This window comes from Rhineura floridana, chromosome 1 (genome assembly GCF_030035675.1).
Source record: "Rhineura floridana isolate rRhiFlo1 chromosome 1, rRhiFlo1.hap2, whole genome shotgun sequence".
Classification (NCBI taxonomy): domain Eukaryota; kingdom Metazoa; phylum Chordata; class Lepidosauria; order Squamata; family Rhineuridae; genus Rhineura; species Rhineura floridana.
The window spans coordinates 222,243,614-222,266,113 of record NC_084480.1 but is presented as its reverse complement, the minus strand read 5'-3'; the positions used below and the strand labels follow the sequence as shown (position 1 = coordinate 222,266,113).

Below are 22,500 nucleotides of genomic sequence, written 5' to 3'. Positions count from 1 at the left end.
TGGAATCAAAACAATTATATAGTTTGTACCTCTTTAGAAGTTTAGGGTAGATATAGTACAGTTTTATCAACAAGTCACCTATATGTTGCAAATGGAAATCTTAAATAAATATCAACATTTGGTTAAAAATGGATTGATACTAACATATGAACAATCAAGCAATATAATGCAAGCAATGTGGAAAAGAGTGCTATACATTCTTACCATAACTAGGCAGAAAAGAACTGTTGAAAAGGATTTGGGAACAATTGAATCTGGTGAAATTGACAGTTCTAATGAAAAACCAACAAAATATAAGCCAACTATGCAGAGCTGTGATATGTCAGTTAGACATATTGTAGAAAAGCTAGGTTTATTTTTTATTTTTTATCATTAATTTTATTCAAATTTTCCAACAAAACAAAAAAAACAAAAAACAAATTAAACAATAAAATAAAATGTTGACTTCCGATTTGTTGTAGATCAGTTATAGGTCTATGATATATAACAAACCTGTCTCTTAATATATTACAAAATCACTTTCCTCCAGTAGTTATCTTAATTAATCATCAAATCTCATTAACATCACTTTATTCTTTCCGCAAAAAGTCAAAGAGAGGTTTCCACTCCTTGAGAAATATATCCCTCGATTTTTCTTCAAATAAACATGTCAATTAATCCATCTCATCAAGTCTACTAGGACCAATAATTTCAATAGCCATTTTTCCATTATCAGTGTTAATTCCATCTTCCAACTTCCATCCTTGCACCCATAATAATCTTGCTGTCATAGTCATATAGTAAGAGTCTAATGGGAATTTCCTTCATCACAAATATTTCATTGCCATCAATTCTGAATGTGTTGCTGAAATATTGTTGTAAAGTCATATCTCTGTTCCTCTTTTTTACGAAATGCACTAGCATATCTCTTGAGAGTTTTTCCATTGTCACATATCTGGAATTAATTCTATAAATTTTCTCTATTTCAAGTTCCATCAAATCATTCCAGTCCAGAAATTCCATCAAAACATTGATAGCTTTATCTCTGATATCTTCATCAATTTCTCCAGGGACAACGCCGAATTCCAAACAGTAATCTTTATCTCCAGGATCCACAAACTCCAAATATTTTTCCAGTTCCACACTTGATAAATCTGTTCCAATCTCCAGGACTTGCATCCTCCCTTCAATTTTTGCCATAAAGTCCAAATCTTTTTCCTATTCCACATTTGATATATCTGATCCAATCTCCAGAATTTGCTCCTTCCCTTTAATTTCTTTTTCATCTTCTATTGCTTGTCCATCTGCTTCTTTTCTCATATAATCCTTTATTTCTTTCAACTCCTGTTTCACTTTACCAAATTCAGTTGCCATCTCTTGTCTACTCTGTCCCAGTTCTTGTTTCGTTAAAAGCTAGGTTTAGAGGCTGTTGGTAGAATTCATGACATAATGAATAAGCAGAAAGGAGGAAAATAAAGAAAACTGAAGGGAAATTTAATAGGTTTAAGTAGAGAAAATTTTTCAATTGTATTTCTAATTGTGCTTTTTGCATGTTTTACCTTTTCCATAAAGAACAATATTTTTCAGAAAAATGGGGGAAGAAGTAGAAACCCCTCAAAACTTGTTATTTGAAGTATGACCCTCACTTGAAGGTCTGTTCTTCTCCAGTGAAACCACTGAGTGTGCAGAAATTTGAGGAGATGAAATGTTTGGCATCAGCCCTATTCCTTTTCCCCAATCTCCATTCTCTTTTCCCATACCTCTGTCATTGAGATACGTGGTTTCAGCAAGACTGAGGGATGGGGCTATGTTTTTCTAGATCTGAGCCTACCCTCAGCACTCTCAAAATAGTATCTAGTACATAGTACAAAATAGCATAGTATCTAGATCCCAAGGAAGTGGCGAGGACACTTCTTGAAAACATATTGCCCCTCCTCTCTCTCACCTCACAATCTTGACTTCAGGAAAGGCATGAGTCTCCCCCCCCAATGTCTCTGTAAGTAGTGGCTTTCCATAGGAACAAATTAGAACCATTTCACTTACATGGTAGGAAGTAAAAGCCTGTACTCTGGGACACCATTGGGGTGGTGGTTCAACATTATTCTGGTGATCTCAGCATCTGGAGTGAGAAATGGATCCCCCCCTTTCAAATATGCCCCAGAGAACAATCCATTTAGTTTGCCTTGTATGGCTCAAGAGAAACCTTTGGGAACCAAGCAAGCCCCTATCTACATTGCTCTGGCCTTGGTTCTGTCTCTTGGTCAGACTAGCGTGTGGTGGAATCTTGAGAACTGGATTTTCTTTATTTAGATTTTTGGAGTTCATTTTTTGTTGTTGAATTAATTAATAACTCAATAGTTGTAAAGAACTTTGTTTCCTTTAAATATATTGCACGTATAGCTACTTTCTAGACTCAAGGCAGGCAGACAGACAGACTTCAGTCTTGCAGGATCTATTTTGTTTTTCCTAGAACCTTTGAGGTCCACCAACTGGTGTCAGGTGCAAAATTGTGGCTGGACTGAAGATGGGTACTCTTAGAATTAAGGAACAGGGTGCCTCTGAGCACATGCTCAACCCGGGAATTTGTTTTCACAACCAGAACTGAGCTCATAGTCTTGTCACACACAAACACACTCCTGGTTCTCTCTTTCTCTCTCATTCTCATTCTCTCCCTCTCTCTCTCTCTCTCTCTCTCTCTCTCTCTCTCACTCACTCACTCACTCACTCACTCACACACACACACACACACACAGAGAGAGAGAGAGAGAGAGAGAATCTCAGCAGTCTGATTTAGAAGGGGGGAGCCACCTTGTTGTATATCAGAATTTTGCTTGTCTAACAATAAATTCTGATGTACCTTCTGCTCATTCCTAGGCCTACCTGTAAAGTTTTCCTTTACAAAGTTTTATTTTATAAAAGTTACATTTGTAATAATAGAGTACTTCATAAAAATAACTATGTAGATGTTCTTCAAAGTTAAACCCCACTTATGTGTTAGGGCAGTTTCCAGATGAGATAACAAAAAGTGTGAGAAAGTAGGTTGGCTGAAATAGTTCTGCCACTTTTTTCCAAAAGTAAGATAAACTCAACAAAAGAAGGAAACTGTAGGTAAACACAGTTTGTAATTTTTGAAACATCTCCTGCTATTATCTGTGAGACGTCTGGCTTCAGCTGATTAAATGTGCTATTGGCTCAGCAGCTAAGCTGTTATGGAATGTTTAGGAACATTTCAACTGCTCAGTTTTTTAATATATAAGACATAGGGACAAGTCAGGTTGCATGCTGGTATTGATAAAGAGCAGAGCTTGGAAAAGTTACTTTTTTTGAACTACAACTCCCATCAGCCCCAGCTAGCATGGCCACTGGATTGGGCTGATGGGAGTTGTAGTTCAAAAAAAGTAACTTTTCCAAGCTCTGATAAAGAGAGAAATATGCAGCACGGTTTAGACTGTAAATGGTGTGTGAGTAGTGGGATATGGATGTGCTTATAAAAATACTTTGTGAGTGTGCTTACATGTGAATGTGGAAGTGTTTGAGACCATGAAAGACAATGGCAAGAGAAGATACTACAAATGTAAAACTATATATCCACAGATCTGTCTTGTCTCTACATGTATACATAGCAATATAGTGCAGTTTGACAACAGAGTTCTCTTGTGTAAGAAAGCATTTTAGATAGTGATATTTCCCTTGGGTTGTGGTTGTGAAGAATCCAAATGGAAGAAAAAGTTGTTTGCAGTTTATGAGAGACTTTGCAGTTTAGAATAGCTAACATCGTTCTTGAGCTCCCTCTGCTGTCTGAATTGAGCTATGCCTGTTTGGATCATACTAAAAACATTACTCATAAATGGCACTAAGGTTTTAAGTTGTGATAAGATTTCATATTATGTTAAATAATTCATAGGAAAGAAATGGCAGCAGCTGCTGTGAACTAGGATCGTGAAATCCAGTTAATAATCTTTTGCCAAAAAATGTAGTCTGCCTGTGATATTAAGGTATTTATTTATGAAATTACAAAATTGTGAGGATACCTATTTCTAATAATTCCTACCAATATATTTTTGCATTCTTTCAGGGTTTTTTTTTAGTATATATCATTCAGAGTAATGGTGCCATACTAAAACCATGTGTTTGTACTTCCCCCAAAAGCTGTTCTTCAGAGCATAGATAGATAGATAAATGCAGCATTTCTTTGCAAGCCAAGTATATCATATTAACATTTTAGTGCTATGCAACTTAGATGTAGTTCAAAACAGATAAAAGTCTACTGCCATGTCCATTTTATAATTGAACTGAATTGGAATTATTGTATAGAAATGTTCAAAAATGTCTCCCAGAAAATGATCATTTGAATAACGCTCTTGCATATATTTACACCAGATTAATTTTTTTTGCCACATTCAGCTTATTCTGGATTTTTAGCTTCTTAAAATCTAGTATGAAAGTATTAAAAATTTACTTTCCATAAGCAGTTAATTGTTATCCCATACAAATAATAGAAGATTTGCAACAGCTTTTTACTACTCTGGGAAGCATTCCCATGCTCAGTTATTGCTTTCCCTTGCGATTAAATAATTGTGATGCCTTGGGCAAAATACAGACAATGACAAATAGATTCCCCCCCCCCAATGAAATTCTTATTTTAAGCCTTTTCCTTTGCTTTTGAGTTTACTCATAAAAAGGCAGATAAAGCTTGTGGACTGTACATGAGGTGTTGCGGGTAAATTTACATATTGTTTTATATCAACTAAGCATGAAGTGATAAGAGTTATATAGAAGAGATGCACAAAAGGAGTAATTGCCATTCATTTTTTTAATTAGAGTTATAATCTTAATGTTAGTGTTTGTAGTACATTTTACTACCAGTTCTGTAGAATTCTTTATTTTGTATAAGAGCTGTCAGATTATTCCATAAACTTAATCAATCTGACAATATCAGGGTTCTAGGCTTCAAAACTGTAATAATTCAATATACTTTTGGAGATACATACATTAAAACTGGCAATATTGTAGTTGTATCTTATTTTGATTGGGGAATTTAAAAAAAGATATTTTGTTTTCATGCCATTAGTTTTTTAATAGATGATTTGCAGATACTTTTTCTCAACATGTAAACTTGACCTTGTTTAGCTTAGGTGACTGAAAATTAGATTAAAGAGAAACTAGAAATCCCGTGCTTGAAAAATCTAGTTTATTTCTTTGGTAAACTAAATTGTGTGTTTGCTTCTGTTGAGTTTGAAAAGTAAAGCATTCATAAGCATCATTTATGCTTTATACAGTTTTAATAATCAAACCATCTTAGATATTACAACACAAATATAGTTCAGAATTGCTGCATGATATTAAATCAAAATCTCGTATGAGAGAAGTAGGTGGATTCCTCATTTACTTCTTATATAGGGAGGAATGTCACTAACATTCTTTGGATCTCCTGCTGACCTTTTGAGCACTTTGTGGATTAGACTGCCCAGCTGCACTCCTCAAAGGACTCTTGACATTGTAACAGTGATGGATTTTGAGATTCACATTGTAATTAAAAATGTTTTCCTGTGGAGATATATTACAGTGCAAGGGTTTAATTTATTAAAATTAGTCATTTTTTTAAAAAAAAATACGGTTTTAAGAGGGTCTTTTATTTTACCTAAGAAATTATTCAGAATATAAATAATAATTTATTTAGAATGCAATTACATTGCAGCATAATTTGATTATTTTAAATGCTTTGCCTGCTCCTCTTTATTGTATATAAAAACAAGTAATAATTTACTTTTTTATTTTGTATTGTTTTTCAGTGACATATCACAATAGCATGCCATTTCAGAGATTAGAACACTTAGTCATTCAGTGATTTGAAAATTAAACAAAAAAGACAACTGATATTTTCTTGTTTAAGCAGGACAATGCCATACTTACCCTTTATTGTTGGTATAAACCATTATTTTGCTGAGAACGATTAGCTATTTAAAACTTGGTACATAAATTAAAGAGGAGCTAAATGGATATGTGATTGTTGCCATTAGTAGCATTTTGATTATACAGGCAATTATTGCGTTCATTATCCTAGAACAGCCCCTTTGCAAAACTATTGTGGTCGTCTTCAACATTATGTACATATTTTCCCTGGGAGATTAAAATTTCTAGTAGCATATATGACTTTGTCATCACAGTTGTTTGAAATGAAACAAAATATTATGATAAGAAGGAAAATTGTTCTACAGGTATTGAAAATTGCAATAACTATTAAGAATACTCAATGTACATTTATTCTCTAATGAGTTAATTTACTTTGCTTATGGTAATTTTAGATAGTCTAACTGGTTTTTATAGCTATTAAAAGATGAATTTCTTCTCTTTAAAGACAACATAAGAAATGCAGATAAACAGCTTACAAATTTTGACTTTATTTTTGCCTTTTAACATGTATTAGAGTACCATTTTATTTGTATAGATAAAAATGATAAGGTAAAGTGATAGGCACATGGGCATAGGAGAAAAGTTACCATGCATGGCCAAACACTTTCACTGAAAAGACAAATTTGCTAGAGTACTTGGAAAAGTGTTTACCTCTAAAACTTTGTGCAATTTGTTTTAAAAGTTGTTTAAACTTACTGAATAGACCCTAAGCTAGCATCCAAATCTGTCTTCATCAATTAGGAAAGTTTTTATCCTTTCGGTTATCTACATATGTGTATCCAGTGGGCTATGTATAATGTTTGGGCCCATAAATGCCATTTCTCAAAGGAAACTTTGTATTCATTTCTGTCAGGTTTTGTCTTGGTTTTTACAGTCTTTCAGAGCTATGATGCCACAAGAAAAGTGTGAGGTACTGGTTATGCATATTGCAAGACAGTGATTCTTTATTTTATTACAAAAAAAGACTAACTCTAGAAGGCCAGATTAAATCATTCCTTTCACTTTTTAATGGGATTTGGATGAATAGAGTAAAATATGCACTTTGCATTCATTGATAGCATCTTTAGGTTGAGGTAATTGAGTCTTTTTTCCCTGACTGAATGAATAATGACTTCATCTGATCCTCAGCGAGGCCTGAAACTTAGACTGCCTTTGTCAATGCGAAAAGATCTGGGCTTTGAAACATGCTCTACTTCCCTGGCTTAATTTTTCTTCATTTTAATCCAGAAACCTATTTTTCTCAATAATTCAAGCATAAACTATGTAGTAGTTGAAGCAGCGGAAATTGCAAGATATTTGTCCTCGTTGTGCTGCTTTTTAAATGCAGCTGATAAATCAGCTACTGTGGTCTTCAGCTGCCTAGTTCTCAAGGGAAGTAACAGCCCATACACAAGCAAGGATGCTGGAATTTTCCAAAAGTATTTTAAATATTATTCTTGTACAAATTGTTTTTCCTCTTGAAGTATAATACCATATTAGTCTTTCTGACAGGTCAGGATCTAAAGAGTTCTCTGATCAGGGATATTTCCCTCTGAGATAATTGCCTCGTAGCCTGCTGTCACAATAACAGTATATAGAACTGATCAAAATATTGCACTGGTTTGAAGGGCTCTTGTATTAGCATGAACATTTGATTTTGAAATGGAGGTATTTGAAATATAATTGGTGAAATGTTGTGAGACATTTTTTTGGTTAATTGTACTAGACTTTTTTACTTATTATTTTCAAATTCAGTAAGTTTCATATTTGAATACTTTCTAAAACAGTGATTTAAATTAATACCAGTGTTTACTGGAGATAATCAGTATAAAGTTCAAAATGTCGTGCTTAGCACTCATTCGCTTTCTGTGATCTGGGCCATATAGGCAAACAATATAAAAAATGGGGGGCTGTCTTTTGAGTTTACATCTATCACTCTATGATGAATTGGGGCTGCTGAAGCAAAGGTTGGGAAGTTCAGCTCTACTGTATGTAGGAAACAATCTCCTTTGATGGTTTCATCCTTCCTCAGGGGAATCACAGCCATTAATTTACAAATGAAATCCAGAATTTTGATGAGAGAGACTTCCATGCAGCCTCAGGTTCACCTGAGTTCTCATGTTGTGCATATATGTTTGTTTAAGAGATTTCTTACCTGCCCTTCACCACAAAGTCCCAGGGCAGGTTACATCCATACAATCATGCAATATTAAAATCCAGTAAAATAAATTTAAAACAATTTAGTTATCTCTGAAATATCTGGGCAGGAACTGCTTTATCTAGAGCTAATAGTTCTGTACATGGCACAAAACTACAAATAAAGAATTCGACTCTCTAGGCTTCAATAATCTTTTTTAAAAAACATTAAAATAAGTTCACAAGTAAGAATAAACAGATTGTGAAAATGCTTGAACTAAAGTGAAAATGCAAGCAATGTCCACTTCAAATCTCAGAATTAGTGAAGTGTGGGACTGAAAAAGATTTCCAGTGTTCAGGAACAAAGCTTCAGTGCCCCATATTTCTCTCTCCCCAGGACTGGTAGAACCAGAACAGCAAAACTTGTGTAAAATATTATGCATAATTTGAATAAATTACACTAGCTATGACATTTAGCCTTTCTTGCTGCAGAACTTGGATTTGTTTGGTGCAGAAAGTTAGCAGTTTATTTTCTTCATAATTTACAAACTGGAATACTTGTCACTGGGGTAGCTTTCCCCGTAGCTTAATCTGGCCAGCCATAAGCCACTTTTTCCCCAACCTGGTGCTCTCCAGATCCACATTAGTAAGATTCAGTTGAAGCCAAAATCCAATCAAGAGATTAGTGAGAGAGTACTGTCAGAAAACCTCTGATATCAGGGATTATTTGCTGGGAATCCCTTTAGTCTCCCAAAGTTTCAACTTTGAGTCCCCAGATGTTGTTGGACTACAATTCCCATGATCCCTTGACCAGTGGCTAAGGTGGCTGTGGAGCAATGGGAGTTGTATCCAAAAGTATCTGGGGACCCACAGTTGAAGAGCAGTGCTTTAGTCCTTCAGGAGGTCATCTTTGCAACTCTTTCCTATTTATGCTCAGCGAGATTGCATGTTTGCACATAGCAAGAGAACCTGTCAACTATTACCTACAAATACTTCACTAGCAAGATGAATTTCCTAAATGGATGTTGCCTCTATAGGCAATTCTGTGAATACTTCATATATATTTAGGTGTGAGTGAAGCACTCACATTGCTACAGCAGAGAACAGAATCATTGCTATTTACATTGCAAAAACCAAACTCATGCTTGTTATACATGAGAATATACAAACAGGAGCCTATTTTTATGTTCCTCACTCCTGAGTACATCTACATGGGAGCAAGGAGTGGCACTGTGCCAAGTAGCCCTACCCCTGATGTCATGTGTTCTCCCCTGGGATCCATGCATGCAGCACAAACATCTGTAAGGAACGTATCATCACACATGGCTGCATGCACAAAGGTTTCCCTGGGATCTGGGACCCTAAATGTTCAGAGTTCTAGTTCTGGGGGAAGCAACTATATGCACATCTCAACAGATGTTTATACTGTAGACACAGACCTCAGGAAAGGTGCATATGACATTAGGGGTGGGGCTACTCAGCCTGACCAGACTCCTTGCACCTGTGCTGATTTATACAGGAACAAATAATATCCAAAGAGGGCTATGGTTACACAGAGTTTTCTGCATGAATGTAATATCTATGTAGGTCTTAGGGTACTTCACGCAAGGTTTCCTAAAAGATTGTGATAGTGGGATGGGACCCAAGAAGAGCTTTAAAGCTTGAAAACACTGTTCATGGAGTTATTGGTCTAAAAGCAACTTTTCTGACCTTCACAGACCACTTTGAGATTCTCTTCTGAAACCCTGACTTGTAGCCTGATAAGTATAGCAGTGGTTCATACTCAGTCATTGGAAGAGGGTGGTCCCTAGTTATATAAATCTTAAAAAGCAAAATGTGTGTAAACAAAACCAGTGACTGTTTTTCTAATGTTATATACTGTATACAAGCACAAAAACATAGAGGTCTTTGACAGTCTCTCAGTTACTGAATTTTATGTTGCTTCCTTTAGGTTGGCTTGCTGGACCTTGAACTGAATCAACTGACCAAAGCACTATTCTTGGCTCTAGTTGCACTTTCCATTGTTATGGTAACCTTGCAAGGATTTGTGGGGCCATGGTACCGCAACCTTTTTCGGTTTCTTCTTCTTTTTTCCTACATAATCCCTATCAGGTATGTATAAGAATAAGAGAAAAACACAGATGTCTAATTTCACTGAATGTGGTTTTTTAAAAATGTACCTTCAGTTCTCATTGTGAAGGAAATGGATCTTATCAGGAAGCTGTAGGAGGAGAAGGTGCTGGCATATCTGCTGATGCTGAAGAGATCACTATAAAAAAAAACAATGCTATTCAATAATGTGAAATCTTGCTGGAGTAATCCTTATATCAAATCCTATTACTTGCTTTGATGCTTTTCAAAGAGGGTAATATTTGTATATCAGAAAATATATTGTGTATTTGAAAGACTTTATTTTGGCATTCATTTTTATTTTAGCATCCATAATTACTCTTGTTTCTCTAGTTAAAGCATTGTGCATGGAAATTTATTTTTGCACTGCTATTTGGATATCTTCAGTGTTGGGTTATTGGTCTCCTCTGTATTTTAGCGAGGTAGTTGGTTTAAATTATGCTAGAGATCACAAGCAAATATCATGTCTAATGAATAGTTCATTTATTAAATTTATTAAATATTTAGTTATGCAAAACAGAGAATAAGCAGGCATTACAGTGATCTTATAATTTCCAAAAATAATTAAAAAAAAACAGTTTTCATGTTTATAAGTCATATTAGTTAGTAGAACAAAAATTGCTCTGGAGCTAAATAAAGAGAAATTATGCTACTGGTTCATATTATTCCTTTTAGCTCTAATTGTAGATTTGGTGTGGCAGGGGTGACAAAAAAAATCGAAACAGATTCTCACTTTATATAACAAAGCTGCAGGTAGCCAGACTGGACAGCAATCCAAATGATGAGTCCTTTTCCTCTGTTCACAGGAGGTGCAGAAACATATTGCAAAATGGATTTAAGGCATTCATGGATCACAAGCCTGGTAGAATTCTTCTACCTTTGTAGCTCTTTGACAAAAGTGTAGCAGGCTCCATGGCCTTTTCGGGACAATTATTTTGCGAAATTTGCCTCCCCTCCTTTCCTTACTCTCACACTTTAGCTGATGAAGAAATTGGCCAAAGAACTAAATATACCCCGAAGGCACAGAAAATGGAATACATATAAAAGGAATCTGAAGGAGGCATAATTTGGGTGAATAATCACAATGGATTATTACCTAATACCTATTTTCATTGCCAAGGTTTAGCTCTGGAACATATGTAAAATGCTTCTGAAATACTATGCCTTTCAGCATGTATCTGTCTGTCCCTTATCACTGGTTAATAACTAGGCATCATACATGTGGGATTAAAAATCAAGAGCACCAGAGTAGTAGATACGACTTCCACATTGAGTTCCACCAGATCTCATTTTGGAAGTTCATTATTAAGTCCTTATCTATATACCTCATCCCATAGAAGTCAATTTAAAATCCCTTTTATTGTAATTTAAAACAACTCCAGACTTTTTTCTGGTGTGAATGTTGAAGATGCACCAGGCTGGCAGCTCTGCAAATTAGATGACTAAAGGCAAAAGCTTCTCTGAACAGCTCTTCAAACATGTATAGCTTTGGATTTATTTTACTTTCGGTTGTATACAATGTTATTCCTACTCAGGGTAGACACATTGAAATTAATGGGCATGACTAACGTAGGTCCATTAATTTCAGTAGGTCTACTCTGAGTAGAACTCAGTTGAATACAACTTTATGCACTGATTCACAAGAACAAGGGTTGTTTTTTAATAAAAGAAGCCAACAGATACATTCTGTTCCATAGTTATTCTTCAAGGGCAGGGATGGGGAACAGAACCAGCCAGTGAGCCAAGTCCTGATCTTCCCTATCCCCTGCATACTATTTTGACAAGTGGGTGGGATCTCCCACCTGTTAATCACCTGCCGTTACAATGAAGTCAGGTGACCCAAAGAAAAAACCATTTTGCAGCTACAACTCAAGACATGCCTGCAGAGGAAGATCTTTAGCCTTGCCAAGTTCAATTCAAGCCAGCAATGCAAATCAATATTTGTGCTTACAGCAAGCCCCACTTTGGGGCTTGCTATAAGGGCTAAGTGCTCATCCCAGCAGGCTTGCTGTTAAAATTGCAGCTGTTGACCAGTTCAATTGATTTTTTATTACTTGCTTCTGACCGATTAATCTGTTCATCTAGTTTAATTAAAATTTTCATATTGAAAAGCTATAGTTTCTATGAGAACTTGCAATTAAAAAGGAAAATTGCATTTATTCCTGAAATGAAAACATATTTTGCAAACTTCATTCTTCAGAGTTCTAGTATTCTGTCAGTCAAGCATTTCTGAAGTTCTGTGTCCATGTGTAGGCTTTGAAAGCATATAAACGGGAAGTTATTAAGGGTAGGACCAAGTCTGTATAACTGGAATATTCCTAGCAGTAGAAGGCAGTGTACAGGCACTAGTCCTGAGTCCACTGTGGGTGGGCCTTAGAAGTTACATTATTAACACTGATTTCAATTCACCACTAACTGCAGTCCAATAACAGTACTATTAATAGCAAGAACCACTGGCAATTCAAGCTCTTCAGACATCTTTGAAAGAAACTTTTTTCATTCAGCTTGTGGGAAGAGGTTAAAAGATGCTTCAAAAACTGTCTGAACGACCACTTGAAACTGCCTGTATACTGGGGTTATTTTTTGAGGTCCTAGTGTCCCGGAGGGAAGATGGGTAATGTCTAGAGAGAGGACCTTCTTGGTTGTGGCAGCCAATTTTTTTTAAAAAAAACTTCCCAGCAGTGTTTGCCTGGCACCTACTCTCATGCCTTTTTGGACCTAGGTGAAGACTTATTTTATTTTCTCAGATCTTTAAATATTATTTGTATTGGTCTTATTACTGCTGATATGCTTTTACTTCTGTTGCTGTTTTTATTTAGTATTTTAATATTTTAGTGTGTTTAACTATTTTACTGTTTTGTTGTATTTTTACTTTTGTTTGTTAGCTACCCTGGGAGTAAAGGACAGAGTATGACATGCAAAGCAAGTTGTACAAGGATCCCATTTTAAGTCCTGTTAGATCTGGAACCAAATTTCACTTTAGCTATCTGGTTACACATGTATAACCAAATACCACTTATAGATGATTGACCTTTTAAACTTGCTGACATACTGTATCATTTGTATTAATGATTCTGAATCAAGGAAGTATTTGAACCAGTGGGGTAGCACTGTAAATGGTTCTGTTTTGCTCAAAATTTATTAATCCTCGCTCATGTCTCCTGGGAGTAAAGGGCCAGTTAAAGATCACCCTCACAGTAAGTGGCTCAGGGGTTACGTGCCCTGCCACCTGTGCAGCCATGGTCAAGCTGCATAGTCCCAAGGAGCCCAGTTGCCCCCCAGCTGGCAATTGCGGACAAGGAAGGGGCTGGCTTGTGCAGCTGTGGCAAGCTGAGCAGGCCCCAGCCAGCTGGGGAGGACTAGCCTCAGAGGGAGGCAATGGTAAACCCCCTCTGAATACCGCTTACCATGAAATCCCTGTTCATAGTGTAGCCATAAGTCGGGATCAACATGAAGGCAATCAATTTCCATTTTCATATACTGCTTGATTGTAAAAAAGTGGATTCTAAAAAATCATTTAAAATGATCAATAAAACAGGTAAAAACAAGTAATAAAACATTATAATACAATTAAAACAGCAACTAACTAAAACGATTAAAACACACATGAACATCTGTGTCTGGATAGGCTTGCCTTTAGAAAAAAGGTTTTAAGCAGGCACCGAAAGGAATACAGTGATATCAGTAGGCAGGGAATTCCAGAGAATAGATGCTGCCATACTAAAAGAATGATTTTTTGAGGAGTGAGTATTATATGATACCCATAACAGTGCCTGTTAGTCAGATAGAAGTGCTCAAGTAGGCACATATGGGGTATGGCAGTCCTGCAAGTAAACTGGTCACAAGCTGTTAAGGGTTTTATATACCAGTAGTGAACTTGGCCTAGTAACAAATTGACAACAGTGCAGATCTCTGAGCAGAGGTGTTACATGCTGTCAGAGTCTCATTCCCATCAGTGCTGTGGCTCCAGCATTCTGCACTAATTGCAGTTTCTGGGTCAAGTGCAAGAGAAGCCCCACATAGAGTGTACTGCAGTGATCCAGTTTTGAAGTCACCAGTGCATGTATTACTATGCCCAAGTTCTCTCAGTCCAGGAACGGTCATAGTTGCCTTACCAGGAGCAGCTGATAAAAACATTTCTAGCCACAGAGACTACCTGGGCCTCCAATGACAGAGCTGGATCCAGAAGCACCCTCAGACTGTGTACCTTCTCCTTCAGAGGGAGTGCAACCCTGTCCAGGGCAGACAATTGACCAATTTCTCAGATGCAGGAACCACGCATACATAGTTCCTCCATCTTGCCAGGATTCAAGCTCAGCTTGTTTTCCTTCATCCATGCCACTATTGGGTCCAGGCACAGCCTCGCCTGATTTGAATGTTATGCAGTAGTACAGCTTGCCCCCAAACTCCCAATGACCACTCCCAGTGGCTTCATATAAATATTAAATAGTATTGGGGATAAGATGGTACCCTCTGGCACCCCACAGCACAGATGCCGGGGTGCCAACAATCAATCATTCAATGCTACTCTCTGGACTTGTTCCTGTAGGTAGAACCACTGTAACATTCAAGGAGTTAAAACCTTAGCAGCATACTGTAGGGATGCAGCATGTTCCCATTCTCTCTTATGTATGAAGGTAAGAGGCTATTCATTGTGTTACAAACCTATTTTGGACTGTTTGTGAAATTCAGTGCCTGAACTCTTCATGCAATTAATATTATACAGCCACGAGAGTGGCTGAATACTATAGCCAGCATGGATTTTTCACATTCTGCAATGTTAAATTGAAAATACCACCATGACATTCTGATGCTTCCTATAAGCTCATTTCAAAACAAAACCTTACAAAACTTATAGTCCTGAACTCAGAAACGCTTGCTTAACAACCCTGTAAATTTTCTTGGTGATGCACAAAACAGTCAGAGAGAATCAAGAGTTCAAAGTCTAAAGAGAGAGAAAAAAACTTTTGGATTTTTTTCCGTCAGAGTCCTCATAATTTGTTAAAATTCATTAAAAATCAGCCATATTCACAGAGTACCTGTAATCCTGTTACTGATCTTACTGCATACTCTGACCTTCATCTTCTGTAGTTTAAAAGTTTAAAAAATGCCTGGCTGATTTTTAATTAATGTAAGAAAGTTTGGCTTGAACTCAGTGATAATGTCGGGCATGCTCAGTAAGAACCAACTGTCAGTGTTCTAAAAGCCAGACTCACAGTTGCTGGGCTTGCCTAATCAGGGAACCACAACCAGACCATACTTTGATTTCACTTGAGACAGTCATGGCTTCCCCCAGAGAATCCTGGGAAGTGTAGTTTGTGAAGGGTGCCGAGAGGAGACTCCTATTCCACTGAGAGAGCTCCAGTGGCCAGAGTGGTTTAACAGTCAGCCGCTCTGATTGAAGCTCTGTGAGGGGAACAGGGCCTCTCCTAGCAACTCTCAGAAGCCTTCACTAACTACACTTTCCAGGATTTTTTGGGAGAAGTGATGACTGCCAAAAGTGAAATAACAGTCTGGTGTGGATGTGGCCAGGGACAGCTTTGGTTTAATGTGGGTAGGAGGCTACATGTGCCTGCTGTAGAATAAAAAGGTCGGGGAAACGCTGGAAAACAATGATACTGTTCACAGTGTTTTCCTTTTGGAAATGAAAGGGGCTTCCCCTCTGCCCAGTGCCCACCCATCCAATCTCCTTTCCCCTCCCCTTTCCATATGTTCAGAGGCACATGTTTCCATATTCTTCCAAGCTACACAGGAAGTGGATTGGACTGTGAAAGGCCAACCCAAACGGTGTTTGCATTTTGCCAAATTTGTAGGGTAGTACAATACCTCTGAGAGGAGGTCAGGTTTCATGCTCCCCTGGTGCATTCACAATAGCTGCCCAGTTTCCCTGCTTTTTAAAGTTTGATAGAAATATCTGTGGGCTATAGATACGGTCTTGGAGAAGACCATTGATATAGTGAGCGTAACGGAGACCTGGTGGAATGGAGAAAACCAGTGGGATACAGTTATCCCTGGATATAAACTATATCGGAAGGACAGGGAAGGACGTATTGGTGGCGGAGTCGCTCTATACGTGAAAGAAGGCATTGAATCCAGAAAGCTGGAAACCCCAAAAGAGGCGGACTCCTCCACAGAATCGTTGTGGGTGGTGATACCATGCCCCAGGAGGGATTTAATACTGGGAACGATCTATTGTCCCCCTGATCAAAATGCTCAGGGAGACCTTGAGATGAGATATGAAATTGAGGAAGCATCCAAACTAGGAAATGTGGTAGTAATGGGTGACTTCAACTACCCAGACATAGACTGGCCGCATATGTGTTCCAGTCATGACAAAGAAGCAAAATTTCTAGATATTCTAAATAACTATTCCCTAGACCAGTTGGTCATGGAACCGACCAGAGGGATGGCAACCCTGAACTTAATCTTCAGTGGGGACCGGGACCTGGTGCGAGATGTAAGTGTTGTTGAACCAATTGCGAGCAGTGACCATAGTGCTATTAACTTAAACATACATGTAAATGGCCAATTGCCAAGAAAATCCAACACGGTCACATTTGACTTCAGAAGAGGAAACTTCACAAAAATGAGGGGATTGGTAAAAAGAAAGCTGAAAAACAAAGTCCAGAGGGTCACATCAAATGCTTGGAAGTTGTTTAAAAACACTATATTAGAAGCTCAACTGGAGTGCATACCGCAGATCAGAAAAGGTACCGCCAGGGCCAAGAAGATGCCAGCATGGTTAACGAGCAAAGTCAAGGAAGCTCTTAGAGGCAAAAAGTCTTCCTTCAGAAAATGGAAGTCTTGTCCGAATGAAGAAAATAAAAAAGAACACAAACTCTGGCAAAAGAAATGCAAGAAGACAATAAGGGATGCTAAAAAAGAATTTGAGGAGCACATTGCTAAGAACATAAAAACCAACAACAAAAAATTCTATAAATACATTCAGAGCAGGAGACTATCTAGGGAGGCGATTGGACCCTTGGATGATAAGGGAGTCAAAGGTGTACTAAAGAACAATAAGGAGATTGCAGAGAAGCTAAATGAATTCTTTGCATCTGTCTTCACAGTGGAAGATATAGGGCAGATCCCTGAACCTGAACTAACATTTGCAGGAAGGGATTCTGAGGAACTGAGACAAATAGTGGTAATGAGAGAGGAAGTTCTAGGCTTAATGGACAATATAAAAACTGACACATCACCAGGCCCGGATGGCATCCACCCGAGAGTTCTCAAAGAACTCAAATGTGAAAATGCTGATTTGTAACTTGTCCCTCAGGTCCTCCTCCGTGCCTGAGGACTGGAAAGTGGCAAATGTAACGCCAATATTCAAAGAGGGATCCAGAGGGGATCCAGAGGGGATCCTGGAAATTACCGGCCAGTTAGCCTAACTTCTGTCCCTGGAAAAGTGGTAGAAAGTATTATTAAAGCTAGATTAACTAAGCACATAGAAGAACAAGCTTTGCTGAAGCAGAGCCAGCATGGCTTCTGCAAGGGAAAGTCCTGTCTCAGTAACCTATTAGAATTCTTTGAGAGTGTCAACAAGCATATAGATAGAGGTGATCCAGTGGACATAGTGCACTTAGACTTTCAAAAAGCGTTTGACAAGGTATCTCACCAAAGACTTCTGAGGAAGCTTAGCAGTCATGGAATAAGAGGAGAGGTCCTCTTGTGGATAAGGAACTGGTTAAGAAGCAGAAAGCAGAGACTAGGAATAAACGGACAGTTCTCCCAATGGAGGGCTGTAGAAAGTGGAGTCCCTCAAGGATCAGTATTGGGACCTGTACTTTTCAACCTGTTCATTAATGACCTAGAATTAGGAGTGAGCAGTGAAGTGGCCAAGTTTGCTGACGACACTAAATTGTTCAGGGTTGTTAAAACAAAAAGGGATTGTGAAGAGCTCCCAAAAGACCTCTCCAAACTGAGTGAATGGGCAGAAAAATGGCAAATGCAATTCAATATAAACAAGTGTAAAATTATGCATATTGGAGCAAACAATCTGAATTTCACATATAAGCTCATGGGGTCTGAACTGGCGGTGACTAACCAGGAGAGAGCCCTCGGGGTTGTAGTGGACAGCACGATGAAAATGTCGACCCAGTGTGCGGCAGCTGTGAAAAAGGCAAATTCCAAGCTAGGGATAATTAGGAAAGGTATTGAAAATAAAACAGCCAATATCATAATGCCGTTGTATAAATCTATGGTGCAGCTGCATTTGGAATACTGTGTACAGTTCTGGTTGCCTCGTCTCAAAAAGGATATAGAGTTGGAAAAGGTTCAGAAGAGGGTAACCAGAATGATCAAGGGGATGGAGCGGCTCCCTTACAAGGAAAGGTTGCAGCATTTGGGGCTTTTTAGTTTAGAGAAAAGGCGGGTCAGAGGAGACATGATAGAAGTGTATAAAATTATGCATGGCATTGAGAAAGTGGATAGAGAAAAGTTCTTCTCCCTCTCTCATAATACTAGAAGTGGACATTCTAAGAAGCTGAATGTTGGAAGATTCAGGACAGACAAAAGGAAGTACTTCTTTACTCAGCGCATAGTTAAACTATGGCATTTGCTCCCACAAGATGCAGTAATGGCCACCAGCTTGGATGGCTTTAAAAGAAGATTAGACAAATTCATGGAGGACAGGGCTATCAATGGCTACTAGCCATGATGGCTGTGCTGTGCCACCCTAGTCAGAGGCAGCATGCTTCTGAAAACCAGTTGCCGGAAGCCTCAGGAGGGGAGAGTGTTCTTGCACTTGGGTCCTGCTTGCGGGCGTCCCCCAGGCACCTGGTTGGCCACTGTGAGAACAGGATGCTGGACTAGATGGGCCACAGGCTCTTCTTATGTTCTTAAACCACAGGGTTTTTTGCCTATTAGTGAATTGTTTTTAAATTCTGCCACCTTAGATGAGCTTGGTATATACATGCATAAAAAGACTACAGCAAAATTGATGTAGTGTACAACTTTTAACTTCTTCTCTACTATGTTAGAATCCTGGGTTGTAATCTTCATAATGATCCATGTAACCTTTAGCTAGATATATCTGTTAAAAGGTTAGCAGCATTGATCTGAAGAGAAAAGAGTGGTAAGGTTATGGCATCATGAAACAGAGTGGAAATTGGATTAAAATTCATGGATTCTTTCTCACTTCAGAGATTGTTACTGAGGTTGATGGAAAAGGTTTTTCTGTGACCACACCCATACAATGTGAAGAATGATGTACAGAATATTTTTGTTTGTTTCAGCCTGTTTAAACATAAGATGAATTGGAGTTTCATTTCTAGAAGCAATTGTTGGCATTTGACTTATTTTCAGAAAGGAAGGCATGATATTTAAATTAGCAATGTCTTTTAGATAAATCCTGGTATCGTAATAATTGCTTGAGGTTTATTTATGTCTGTGTAAAATGGCTTGCTGCCTTTTGTTGCTTGTTACAAATAAGTGTGTGTGTGTGTGTGTGTGTGTAACTATTTGTGTGTAGAGATGTAGGTAGTTTTGTGCCAGTCATTTTAACAGAGCTTTATACATTAACTCTTGGTCTTGTTTCCTGTTCCTTTAAAAAAAAGTGTTAACATGCTTTCGAAGTATTCAGATAAATAAAATGAGGAGAAATTACAATACTGTGTTTGTGAAACGATCAAATGCTTCTCTAAAGTTAAATCACAAATTCTGTAATCACAAAACCCAAATTCTAAAATTGAGTCAGTTAGGCACAATATCCATGTGCAGCATTTGGAATTCTGGGTTGGGCACTACTGGGATGTTAAAGAAAACCGGTTTTCAGAGATCAAGAGCAGATTGCCAGATCATTTGTACCCTCTCCACTCTATCTGAGCTTGGCATTATGGGCGTGAGATCTTCGGTTTTCAGTGAGTTAGGGGCCTGACAAGCTTCATTTTAACACAGCAATGTTCTGACCATACTTTTCAGACTTTAATTATGATGCATGGCTTCTTTGAGATTACATATTCATAGGTAACATAGTATTGGCATTGCTTTGCAGTTGCCTGTTTCAACATCATGAAAATGTATTATAACAAGGCTTTGTCTTATTAGAATCTGGAAAATACTGCTCTTGGGGAAAGTTTAATGCTTCCCAAAGATTTAGTAGTCATTGCAATGCTAATTTGAAGCTAACAATCATAATAATCATGTGACGTTGGCAACTGCAGGTATGTAATCAAACTTCTATGAGTGTTTTGTACCCAGTTTTGGGCAACAATGAGCCAAATGTAATGAAGCAAGCAAAGTTAGAAAGAAACCATTTTCTTTTCTTCCTCTTCAGTTATTTTGCTACTACAGGTCAAAAATTTCTATCACAGTTCCCTAAGGAATTTTATTTGGGCTAAAGGCAGCTGGAAGTTATTGTGCATGACACTACAAAACTATTCTAAGTAAATCATCGGGTGAAAGGATACTATTAGCCCATCAGGAGATCAGCATTCTGCAAAGCTGGCAAGGTAGTGACTAACAGAATAACAGAACATTATTTTAGGGCCTTTCCAGATGATTTTTTTTTTAGCACAGTAATTGTACGGTTGTTAGTCATTTGTTGCGCGGAATCCTGACATCTTTTTGCGCTTTTTCAGTGTGTGCTCTGTGGAATGTCATTGCATAAATAGAGGCAACTGGGGGGATTTCAGTGCAAGTGGATCCTGCAGTTTGTTTCTAATATCTGGAAACTGGCTCCCTTCCAAGCAGTGCCAAAACAGAACCAAGAATTCAAAATCCTGCAGACATATATTTTGCCTAATTGACCCAATTTCAATTATTGGATCTTGCCTGAACTATCGTTAGGGACAAATTATATAACACCTCTACCCACTTCCAAATCTATATTTTTAAAAAATCTGTTTTATTTTATGTTTGTTCTGTAGGTTGGGGTGCTCCCCTGTTGTTGTTTTTTAAAAGGAAAATGCCATCAAGATTGCCCGCTCAGGAATGGCTCACCATTTAGTGAACTCTTATTTATTTTGGTCTGAAAGCATTGTGCTCCTCTGGTTTCTTTTCTTTTCTTTTTTAAGAAAGCAGTGAACATTAATTGCTGCTTGATGTCATGTTAATACTGGCAGCAAGAGGAAAAATGTTTTTATAGACTGATAAGAGCCCCTCTTGGGCACAATTGGTGGATATCTATAAAAACCTCTCTCATTTTATCTAAGGTTTACTGTAAGATAAGTATGATAAGGTTTACTGGGAAGACTGATGACAAATGAAAATGTGCATTTGTTTCACACACGCCTCTAAGAGTGTGGGGACTTTATATTGAAAATGGGCTATAAAGATCTCATTTTTTCAATAATGGATATTATATTCTGCTGCCTGCCATTCATATCAGTGGGCATAGCTTGATGGAATGGGTTGTCTTTTTTATCCCTTTCCTCAGTTACTCCCCTCCAGTCCTTCACTACTCTTTTCAATTCTAGACATGCACACATGTGTTTTTGTTCCTGAGTGTGCATACTTTTTTTTTAAAAAAGGGATGCATATATCCCCGGGAATTGTACAAGAGCAAATGTTATCAACCTAAGTCATCATGTTTCACAAGGGGCAAAATAGAGATTTGTGGTGTTACGTGAGGGGGGGAGGTCTTGTGCAAGAGTATAAGGCTTGTGCAAGAATGATACAGAGATCTTGCACAAGACCTCCATTTTTTAAAAAAAAGATTAGAAGCCCAATGTATGTACTGTGATTAGTCTCCAGGGCTACTATGTGAAGAATAGCTCCTCAAAACTATATATCACTTCAGCATACAGCAATCAGTGAATTAAGTGTCTTTTTGTCTAGTATTTGGGGGCACTGGAAACAAAATACTTAGGTTGTCAGTAGGTAAGGAGCAAACAGGAGTAGGGGTGAGGCAATAGACACCACCTACTGAAATGCCAGCACACATGACAAGTCACCCCCATGCACCTCAGAAAGCAAGCTTCCATACCAGCAGTGACTGAAGATGTATAACAGGATATTTTTACTTATCAAATTTTCTGCAATAAGGGGAAATCCTGATTAAACGTTTAAATTAGTGTGGACTAGCATTTTTATGTTGACAATGTGTAATGTTACAAAAAAGCTGGATGCATGAGCAGCACCAATTACACAATAAACTTCTGTCTGGAATGATACTGGAATGATACTGCCAAGATTATAGTTCTCTTTATTCAATTCATAGCACCCATGGAACAAATATCAATTGTGTCCTATTATATAGCTGTGTTATAAGTTCTAGAGAGCATAGGGGAAATGCCTAAGAATTATTGCTTCTGTTATCTGGAAATTGCCACAAGCCTATATTTGGAGACATCAAGGTCCAGGGACCACCAGTGGTCTGTGACCTTCATTCAGGTAGTCTGCAGTATGTCCACATTAAATGTA

The 22,500-nt window shown here is 37.8% G+C and overlaps 1 protein-coding gene across 5 annotated transcripts in view; it reads left to right on the top strand.

The window, feature by feature from the left end:
• The window catches only part of ATP9B (ATPase phospholipid transporting 9B (putative)), a 298,695-nt gene that overhangs the window by 202,730 nt on the left and 73,465 nt on the right, over window positions 1-22,500 (top strand). For all 5 annotated transcript variants that reach the window (XM_061594081.1, XM_061594072.1, XM_061594100.1 and 2 more), the window contains one exon: window positions 9,959-10,119. In XM_061594081.1, coding sequence (XP_061450065.1) covers window positions 9,959-10,119 — 161 coding nt within the window. The remainder of the gene's footprint in view (window positions 1-9,958; window positions 10,120-22,500) is intronic.